We start from the raw sequence: 10,897 nt of genomic DNA, 5'->3' as shown, positions 1-10,897 counted from the left end.
GTGGCCATCTCAATGACAGGCTGCACTGTGTCAGCGGCAGGTCCTTGGGATCCTCATTGCGACCCATCCTCATTGCGGCAGATAGTCACAGCTGCCACGGTACACCATTTCAAATGCACCACTAAGCGCCTCGTTACATTGTCTCGGCCTGTAAGGAGAGGAGTGACATATGTCCAGTCTCTCCGCTGTTTTCTGATAAGCCCTCACACTCATACACATGCAGGAACACTCCTCCACCTCCTCCCTCTCCTTGTTCTGCTTTTATTTTGCATGCAAAACCTGCTTACAACCACCAAGGAAAATAATGTGGCACTTACTTAGTGACATGTACCTCGCTGCTGACTCTTCCACACACAGGGGGGGATATAATAACAATCAGCATGCATTTAATTTAAAAGAAAAAAGTGTTGCAATTACACAAGCAGGGACAGATATAGCTTTCTCTCTCTCTCTGTAGAAGTGTGTGTGTGTGTGTGTGTGTGTGTGTGTGTGTGTGTGTGTGTGTGTGTGTGTGTGTGTGTGTGTGTGTGTGTGTGTGTGTGTGTGTGTGTGTGTGTGTGTGTGTGTGTGTGTGTGTGTGTGTGTGTGAGGAGACAGTTGTGCCAGCAGACTTCTGCCGTGCAACATAATGCTAATCAAAAGAGCTAAGAAAGCAGCGGTGGTCTGTAAAAAACGATTTTCTCTTGTCTTCTCATTTCTGGAGGAATTTTCTCGCCCTTCTCCCCCCTCCTCCTTGGAGGGATTTATCCCGGGGAAATAATATTTATAGGAAATGAAACTGACCGCATGATTTTAAGAGCAGTGAATTGTCAAGTAAGGCCATTTGTCCACGGCTGTAGGATAAATAAACAAAGTTAAGTTGTGGTAATTGATTTATCTTCAGTCCACTCAACTGAATAATCTGCAAGCACTAAACTGTTCATTAGAAGATTTGCCAACATGCAACTAATTCCAAGCTTATTCGCCACACATTATGGAAGAATAGAAACTCAGACTCAAACCTTGTTTGATGATTTAGAATCCCTCTGTGATGGAGGATTGGAAAATTCTTCGCTTGAAGCTGAGAAAGAACATTTTATTTCCTCTGTAAACCAGAAGTAAATTAATAACCCTGAGGGCATAAGTGAAGAATGAAGACTGAGCAGGTCTATATATTCAACTCCGCAAAAAAATTATGCTTGTGATATAATGAGACATAATTTATGCAGCATTAATAGTTCACTTCAATTTGTGAGGCAGAAGAGTTCACTATTACAGAGAAAATATGGCAGTTGAACCACAGTTGGTATCTAAGATAAGATTATATCTACCAATAGACTACAAACAAAAAGAAAATTTTAAAATATCACATTAAGTTTTGTTCACATGATGATAGAGCCAGTCCATGTTATAATCTCTCTTTTCTGACAATTACTTTTATTTTATCGTAGCAGAGTATGCGGCGGCGGACATGGACACAAAAAATGTAAGGAATCATGGTGTTCGTCTATTTCTTTTAATGCCAGTAGTCAATATAACATCCGAACAATTTTTGAACTGTACATTGAACTAAACATGAACATGGAATTATCAACAAAGTGTGCAGCTTTTGTCACTCCAGTGTACTTTTCTGGGCTTCTGGAAGAATATTCCCAGAGCCTCTTGGTATGGGAAGTCAGAAAGGTCTGGCCCATTTATTGAGATCCGCATGCAGGCTGCAAGATGGTCTCCTTGCAGCCTATTGCGGATGTTTGATAGCTGATAGCTTAAAAATAGTGATAGCTTAAAGCAGCAATCCAAATTGTGAAAAGTATTTATTATTCAGTTCATGGTTGAGAAGTCCCTCTAACAGTTTATACTGCTGACCGGGACTGTCAGGGCAATGGAAGCCAGCAGGCTCATAGTTGGGTACAGGACAACAAACTCCTCATATTTTGAGGACAGATCAGACAGTATGGCCAGCTGTGTCTTGTTCTGAAAAGGTTCAAAATTATATCAGTAACACAGTATAGTGTTCATGACAATGTCATGTGAAAATGTCACATTTTTAAGGAACCTTGAGTGGACCAGCGACCACTTGCTCCTTGAAAGAGGCCCATTCTTCAAGGACTGTGCCAAAATCGACACGGGAACAAAACTTCTCTGCCAGTATCCTCAGTTTTGTGTGTGCAGTGTCGTCAGGGAGTGTAGCTGCTTGAGGACCGAGTATCCCAAATGCAGCCACGACTCCAACCTCGCAGAAACGTCTCTCGAGATGGGCAATGAGGCCATCCAAATATCACCTGATCAAACACATGCAAAATGTCAGTAAACCATTAGTATAAATAAAACTTTGCAAAAACTAAATTGAAGTTACATCTGTAAAGTCAGCCAAAAGCCTAATAATCCTACCCATGATTGAAATCTTTGCCAGTACTGCTGTCTGCTGCATCATCCCCTCTTCTACATCTCTCCAGGTTGATGACCACAAGAATCGTTTGTCCTCTTTATTAAGGCCAGGGTGACAGGGACCTGGGAAAATAAGCATATTGACTCATGTGAAAAGATTAATTGTGGTACCCTATGTTTGTGCAAAATAAACATGAAGATAAAACATAGCAGTTGAGCTGAGTTATTTAAGTTACCTGCTCTTTGATTGCCAGGAACATGACATCCTCCTTTTGGAAGAGCTTAGAGAGGCGTTCCAGGTGAGGGAGCACATCAGCTTGCAGGTGATGGGCGGCAATGAAGCGATAGGTGGCAAGGAATGAATACAGTCCGTTAGCAGAAGGACACTGAAATAATCCCCTATTCATTCTCTATGAACTGTATTTTATCTATCTATCTATCTATCTTTCCATTTATCTATGCATGCAAAGAAAGAATTCTCTACCACCTGAAATTACTGTTACCACAGCAATCAAACAGGACTAGTTAGAATCGCGCACTTCGCCATAACCCTTGTTGGTGTTAAGTCACCGTTTTGAAACTTCCATCTATAATAAAAATCTTTTCACGTCCGATTTTGCGGTTTTGAACAATGGTCTGATGAAAATAGATTAAACAGTGATAGATTAAAGTGTTGCTTGGCAATGTCATCCCTTTCCTAACCCGCTTCTTAATAACATCGATTTGGTTTATGTTGTTGCTGTCATGAAGTGATGCAGCAGGGTTAATAAGGGTTCAGGCTAAGGTTGTGAGGCGAAGCGTTGTGCGTTCACGTCATTGGGTCAGAAAATGTGCGAACACGGATCCGCTGGCGGGTGGAGGGAAGGGAGATCCGACAACATTTCTTTCCAGATTCAGGCAATCCAGTTTACGTGTGGACGGGCCCTTACTTACTTACTTACTTACCAAGATCAGTCTTGTACAGCCAGGGGGAGTATTCCCCTCTGACAGCCAAGCTGGGTCAAAACCTGTCATCCGGTGGTGACTAGACTGATGCTTGTCTGGGGCAGGGCGTGGAACACCTGGGCTCTTTTCTCTACCTGGACCCGGAGAAGGAGAGCTACTCCGGCTGCTTCTCGCAGGAGAGTGAGTGTTGCCATCTTCACCACCCTGGGAGCGTTACAATTTTTTATCTGGTTTTCAGGTGGTTGATGCGACATGTTTTCCGATTGGATGCTCTCTGTCCGCAGGTGGGAGTGTGCTCACCTGTGTGTGCACGCACGTGTCAGTGTGTGTGTGTGCACGCACGTGTCTGTGTGTGCGTGTGTGCATGCGCATCGGGATCGAACTCCGCCGTGCGCGATACAGAGAGCAGGGGCGAAATCTAAACGCACGACCATGTAGAGACAGAAATGATATGCCGTCGTTTAAATAAGATGAATAACATAAGGCCATTTAGTTTGTTTAATAAAAGAGCAAGCTATAGACCTGTTTTATAGGAAAGGTAACTTTAAATGACTTATGTTGAGATCTGGTGCTATATTAAAAAAAAAAAAAAATAATAATTAACTTGACCTTCCAGGGGGAGCGGGGGCGCCATAGGGGGGGCAGAGCCCCCCTAATATAATGGTAGGGGAAACACTGCAGCGTGAAACAAACAGAAACACACAGACTTCACAGTTTGCACAGTGAAATCACAGGGTTTAACCATGGTAGCCTAAGACCCGCTGGCTCAAGGCTATTATAGCTTACACTACTATGAAAATGTCACCATCAGCCATACTGCTTTATCCACTTACAACATTTCAAAGGAGTCCAAAAGGACCCAAGGGTGCAATAAAAAAAGCCTTAAATAGTCTTCAGTGCTGGTCCTCAAGGGAATTGCCCCTTGCCTGAAAATACCTAATTTAATAAACTTGCTCTTTAGGCGTTCATCTTTTCATTTTGCATCGTCTAATTATGAATTCATTCACATGAAGCCCTTTTGGTCTGAATATTGCCCCTCTTAGCTAATGAAACCATACATTTTTTACTCTTTCAGGAGGACCACCTACATACTTTTCCAATGCAACTGCGTTCATTAGCACCTCAGAGATAATAGCCTGGCTGTATGCTTAATGTAAGCACTGCTAAGTCTCTAATTTTCCACAAATAATTCTCCTTGATCTCAACTGAAATTTATGCTGAGGGTTGGCGGCGGGTAGTGCACAGCATGCTTTAACATGGTGGTCCAAGTAAAGTAAGTATGTACATAAAATGAATTATAAATGGCAGACTGTGTTTGGCTAAGAGACAATAAGTGAGTGTATTTTACTGGAGAGAATAAGTGGCATAAAAATATTGTCTAAGAAAGTGTAATGGTGATGTGTTTGTAACCCTAATGCAAACTAAGCACTCAATGGTCAAGTTGTCATTGTACTGCCGCACAAACATTTAGTTCAAGACCTAGTCGATCAGTGGTTGGAATTATATATTTAAGCAAATTGATAAGCTAACCAAACATTTTTTTTCTTCCATTGAGTTTGAAGTAGCTGTTAGGGTAGAAAATATTATGAAACATACCAGAAACTATGTTTTTACATCTTCATAAGGAAATTAACTGAGTGTTTTTGCAAGGTTGTCACCTCTGCACATTACAGATGTGATGTCTCCCTACACTGAGGCATTTCAGAGGTTTTGGGTTGTATTGGTTGGTACCAGCATGTTTTCCAAAATTAATTTCATAGTGAATGGCATCGTTTGGCAATTGTAAGACTGGTAGAAGTGAACTCATTGTGGGTTCAAAACAATATGAAATCAGGGCATGTGGCGTTTGAGATAGAATGTAATCTGGGAATGCTGGAGGCTAATAAAGGACTAGTGGATTACAATGAGACAGGTCTTTAAAGACAATTGTTTTTTCTTTTTATGCTGCGGCCTGTCTACTGACAATATGAAATACATTCCAAAAAATAAAACAAATATGAATAATTAGATTGTATCAAACTATTTAGTACATTGATGTTGGATCAAAGACAGTCAGTTACAAAACTGAACATCCTGTAACAAACATTACACATTCCATTGCACTCCAGGTGCCAACACAGTGGTCTTTTTTCAATGATTGATGAGACTTCTTTTTTCATGCATGCTTTGAATGCAGTTTATTTGGAGTGAAGATTTTGTAAATGCTCTGCAGTCATTAACGGGATGGAAGCTGATGATTCTAATTATGAAGGGCGTTTTGGTATTTATGTAAATACTGTGCCTACATATATAGTATCGGTGCCCAGTGTTTACCGTATGTGTAAGTAAGGTTATACTACTGTAAAATGCTTTTTAAAATAAAAATAAAGTGCTTGCTGTCAGATGCAGTGTACTCTGACATAATGCAGGGGGTGAGTCTTTCATTTGTCTTGGTCTTGCACCAGCTTATAGAGTTTATATTGATCCTTTCTGGAGTACTGTAACATAACTGCATGGTACAGTTATTTTCTGAGCAGAATTGCTGATGTTGCATTGAGGACCAGGGTTGTATACTTTTTAAAACAGTATTTCAATTTGCTGGAGCAGTTTCCCTCTTTGTTGGAGTTCAAACCCTCAGATTGAGGATTTTTTTTGTCTGGCACTTTAGTCTAGCACTGTAGGCCTTTAAAATGATAAACTTATCTGTTGTAAAGTTCTTTGGTTCAAATCTCTGGGACTTTATATCAAACATATACTACAAGGCAATGTCTAGCATAGTGTGTTTGCTGCCCCCAATCATTGATATGTGTCATTTAAAAATACACTGACTGTTACCACTAGCAACCACAGGTGACAGAAGATCAAACACAATGGAAACTTCAAGTAGAAGTGTATGTATATGCACAGAATGAAAGAGAAAATTTTAAGATAATTCCCTTTTGTTGGAGATATGCACACATCCACAATCCCCATGTTTAAATTGTATCATTGGGGCCAGGAGTTTGGCCCTCTGTAAGCCCCCGCATGCTTCTGCAACTGCGTTTTTTTCACCCAGCTGTGTCGCAGGACTCTTTGTCATTCATGCTTCCCCAAGCGATGAGCGTCTTACAAAGCAATTCCCCGCCAGAACACTAGGCGGAGTAATATTTTTTGTCGAAGACGACCTTAGAAACACCTTCTTTCTTCTTCGTCGATTGTTTATTTACATAGCCACTGCGGCTCCTCCTAGCCTTTTTCTTGCGGACAAATCCGCCAGTCATTGACGGGTTATACAAGTGATCATACTTTCGGACCTCTTCTGCCAAACGGTCTTCTATTTGGTCCATATTCGTTCTTCTAAATCTTCCGTTGTTTCTGCCGGTATTATGTAGAATGAAACCGGATATGCGACTCCGGAAAGGATGTAGTTAGCAGACCAATCACATCCCTTGCGGGCTGCGTGAGGCTCGCGGAGCTTTGCCGTATAGTTAGAAAAATGAGGCGACGCACGTAAGAAGAGATACATAAGCACGTAAGGGGCCCGGAAGGGCTCTTGCGCTTGCGGGCCCGTGAAAACGCAGAAGCATGCGCCGGCCTTTACTTTAGAGCAGCCTTCTGTAAACACATGCCATGTAACCATATCATTTCAAGCTACACAACGTTCGGCTAGTTTGCCTGTATCAGACAATTTTTTTTAGATCTGAGACAGTTGGCATGAAATTCTAAGACACTTCTTGTTATGCTGTGAGCTGCTGCTGATGCTACTACGTTTAAACATGTATGATTTAATTGGAGCCAAAAACAGAAGGTGCTTGTTGTTGTGGCACCTTAGACATGAGTCGAGAGAAAGGAAATAAGATGAACATCCAGTCAGATTGCAACAAAAAGGAGGTAGTAGTCACAGACACACCATTTTTTTAATAATTTGTAATTTGACACAGACCAAACTACTCCAACTGTAATAAACCATAGTAATAAACTCAAAACTACAACGGCTTCTAAGATTGGTAGTTTTAAGCTGAGATAGCAATAAGGGTGTTATTGTAACACAGTGCAAACATGTATGGCTCATGTGATGTAGTTTACCAATTTCTTTCTTAGGATCACACTTTTTGGCACAGTGTTGAGAAATACAGGAACTGACTATGCACCACACCAGACTACAGAAACTCACACATCAACAGTAAATCGTCAAAAGCACTAGCCTCATTCAGTATGATGTACAAAACTAGTGTTGATATGTGAAGTAGTGTACCTGGAGCTGTTGCATGATGTGTGGTCTTGGTTGGACCTGGTGTTTGCTGCAGCTCTGCTGGTAGGCTACCATTACCTCTGTCAAGGTGTTGCAGCTGTCATCTGAAATACAAGAATACAATCATTCACTGCTTTCATGTCTGCCCATTCCAGTGAGCCACCAGCAACCATTCAGAAATGCCATACGGTGAACTGTGTGTGTGTGTGTGTGTGTGTGTGTGTGTGTGTGTGTGTGTGTGTGTGTTTTACAGGAAAGATGGTAGTCAATAAGAAGTGGCAGGGACGTGAATGTCAGTATAACAATAAATCAACCAATCAGAGAGTTTGATTTATCAATCACAGCCTTATGGGATGGTGAATTCCAGATGTGAGAGACCACAGAGGATTGAAACATTAAAAAAAAAAAAACGTTTTTCCTTCAAAAGCTGAGTTGCCTTTCAGTTCAGTACATGTCATAGATAATAAGAAAAGGATAAAATAAAGGGCTGGTGTCTCATTTAGGAAACAACCATCCATATGAATAGTTTACATGTGCACAGAAGACAGAAACACAGACAACAATCAGATAAAATTGAGAAGGCCTCTGCACAACTTTCCTTTATAAATCACATTTATCTTGAAAATGTATGAGCCTCATATACCATAATGGTTAACCATGGTCAATGCAGAACTATTTTGACTGGTGATGCATGTATTGCTGCATGTAGAGGACGGCAGCAACTTTTAATGCAGCCAGTTTAACATGCAGGACAATTCCTGAAATTAAAAAAAGCATCATTAAACATGGAGTCAATGTATGGTGCCTGACGCTGGTGCATAAAAACTCCACTGGTCACTTTTTTGGTCGGATATTTTATGTTATGTTATGTTGAATATAGGCTTAAAAAGGAAAATACACCTCAAGAAGTCATGATCTCAAAATTCCAATAAACAGATTGTATTTGGCCATTAAGACAGCAGTAGATATGGGACACAGTTATTTGGGAGAGAAATATTATCTTAATATTTATGAGAGCGTCTTGATAGCTGTTTATCTTCATAACAGGAGACAATACATGGGCTGATTGATATAATTGTGGCCTAAGTTAGAAAGAGAGGAGTGACACAGCTCTGGTAAATGCACATACAGTTCAACTATCAGAGTTATTATGCAGAAAGTTTGAAGTGAAAATCTTATGTTATTTAAATTCTGGGCTCATCAGCCCCATAGCTTCACGAGGCACATGGCAACACTAGAGGAGGGGGTTCACTTCTTACAGCCAGGTGAAGAAGTAGACTGCTGAACTCAAACATGGCAGGAAGAGCCTGTATGATGGCCCCCTCCCTGGAAGTCCAGTCACTTTCTGGGGGTCAAAATGCTGACTGTGTGAATGTAGGAGGGGATATGTCGAAAAATAAATGTGATCTAGATTTCTAACTTTCCCTCCCTCTACCTTAAGACCATAATTGATCAATCATCCCTCACAGTTAAAAAGCAGCTTACCCTTTATGGCAGAGTTCCTGTGCTCAGCAAAGCCAGATACGATCTGCTCATCAGGGGGAAAAGACACACGTTTTCTTCTCTTATTTCTCTTCTTCTGGTTCTCCTTCAGGTTTTGTGCTCCATCGTCACCTCGATCATCATTTTTGTTGTCACTATGGTGGGTCATCCCTCTGTTAAGGATAGAAGATCTTTCAAAAATTAAAATCAAAGTCTGAGATCGATACAAGAAGGGAAGCTTGGCCTATCAACAACCTCCTGGGAGCCATAGGAACATTTCCTGAAAAAAATACTAATTTAAAGATGGAGCTTTTCTACTACTGACCTTGCTTGATGTGAAGTACTGCTCCTTCCACTCTGTGGCAGTTGGAAACACAAGACACTAAAGAAACAATATCTTATTCATGAGTTGTGTGCTGGGTTGTGAGTGAAACCAAATATGTTTGTATCCAGTGACGCATTCAAAATAGGTAAGGCTCTGCACATTAACATACCTATTTAAATACGGCATTTACAGCAACATTCAGGAGTACACCTTTCAAAACCTTACTGGTTCTAAGTGTAATGTGAGGTGGGTCACCTCTAGTGACAAGCTCAAGGATAATTATAATCCAATTCCAAAACTCTCTCAGCTCTACTAAGTTTTACGTCCCCTTTCAGTGGATTTTTCTGGACAACAAACTCCCCTTGTGAAACACCATTGCCAAAAACATGACAGAAAGTTTGATATTTTGAGACCTCCTGAAAGTGAAAGGGATTGAATATGGATGTATCCAATTTCTATAAACTGTATGCACATTCTATGTCTACATTTGGGGTCGGTGATTAAGTTTGACCACAGGACGCAAGCATAGTTTTCTCTAAGCCAGTAGATGACGGGCCAGAACATAATCAAATGCTGAATCTTAAGTTTCATTTCAATCACTGCACCTGAAATTTGTGACAGACCGTTAAAGAGTGCTTAGTGAACGCATTCGCTGTTGTCAAATTGTGTTGTGATGTCAGAAACCAACAATCGATATATTTTATCCGGTGGCTAGGTTTTGCGTAACATTATATATTCACATGTTTGGGGGATACAGATGTAACGTTGTTCAGTAGTGCTGTGCTGTGACTAACTCTCTGACATCTTAAAGGGGTAGTTCACCTAAAAACGTAAATTCACTCAATTCACATTCTACTCACCAGTATGTCAATGAAAAGGTGAGTGAAGTGTTTGAGTCCACAAAACTATTTTGGAGTTTCAGGGGTAAACAGCGTTGCGGCCAAATCCAATCTAAGTAAATGGCGAACATAAAATTCCTCCAAGTGTCCTTAAGCCCCAACATTAAAATTAGACTCGAAACGACGTTCATTTACACCATGTTTTGGGACTAAATGACTAAGTGACTGAAGCTATCGCGAAGCACAAATACACTTCCACAGCTTGTTACATGATACAAACAAACTGCAATTTTTAACGATTTTGTATATTTGTTGTAAAGCAAACAATTTGGTATAGTAAATATGACCAAAAGAACAGAACTTATTGTAACTAAGGTGATTCAAGCTAAAACATGAAGTTTGTTTGTAACAAGTAACAAGCTGTGGAAATGCATGTTTACATAATGCATAGTTTACACTATAGATTTGGGAATGTAGAAAGGTTTGTAAAATAATTTCATAAACTTACATATAATTCATAAAGGGTAGGGAAGATCTACAAATGATATGTAACCCATATAAATGTGATGAATAGTTTACACTTTACATTAAGGCCTGCATAAAGGTTTGTAAATGATTTAGCCATATGTTTACAGATAATTTATAACAGGTAAGGAACACTTCATGATTTGTTTAGGAACGGTTCTATGTGCTGTCTGCTTCAGCAGGCTTTGGGAATGTATAGACAGC

At 40.4% G+C, this 10,897-nt stretch overlaps 1 protein-coding gene across 1 annotated transcript in view; it reads right to left on the bottom strand.

The window, feature by feature from the left end:
• The window catches only part of si:dkey-288a3.2 (protein phosphatase 1 regulatory subunit 37), a 96,933-nt gene that overhangs the window by 80,879 nt on the left and 5,157 nt on the right, over positions 1 to 10,897 (bottom strand). Inside the window, exons 2-3 of the mRNA XM_053433794.1 lie at positions 9,008 to 9,195; positions 7,526 to 7,626 (exon numbers count right to left, since the gene is read on the bottom strand). Coding sequence (XP_053289769.1) covers positions 7,526 to 7,626; positions 9,008 to 9,173 — 267 coding nt within the window. The 5' untranslated portion in view covers positions 9,174 to 9,195. The remainder of the gene's footprint in view (positions 1 to 7,525; positions 7,627 to 9,007; positions 9,196 to 10,897) is intronic.

This window comes from Pleuronectes platessa, chromosome 11 (assembly GCF_947347685.1).
Source record: "Pleuronectes platessa chromosome 11, fPlePla1.1, whole genome shotgun sequence".
Classification (NCBI taxonomy): domain Eukaryota; kingdom Metazoa; phylum Chordata; class Actinopteri; order Pleuronectiformes; family Pleuronectidae; genus Pleuronectes; species Pleuronectes platessa.
The sequence above is the reverse complement of the archived record's forward strand: the minus strand, read 5'-3'. Positions and strand labels throughout refer to the sequence as shown.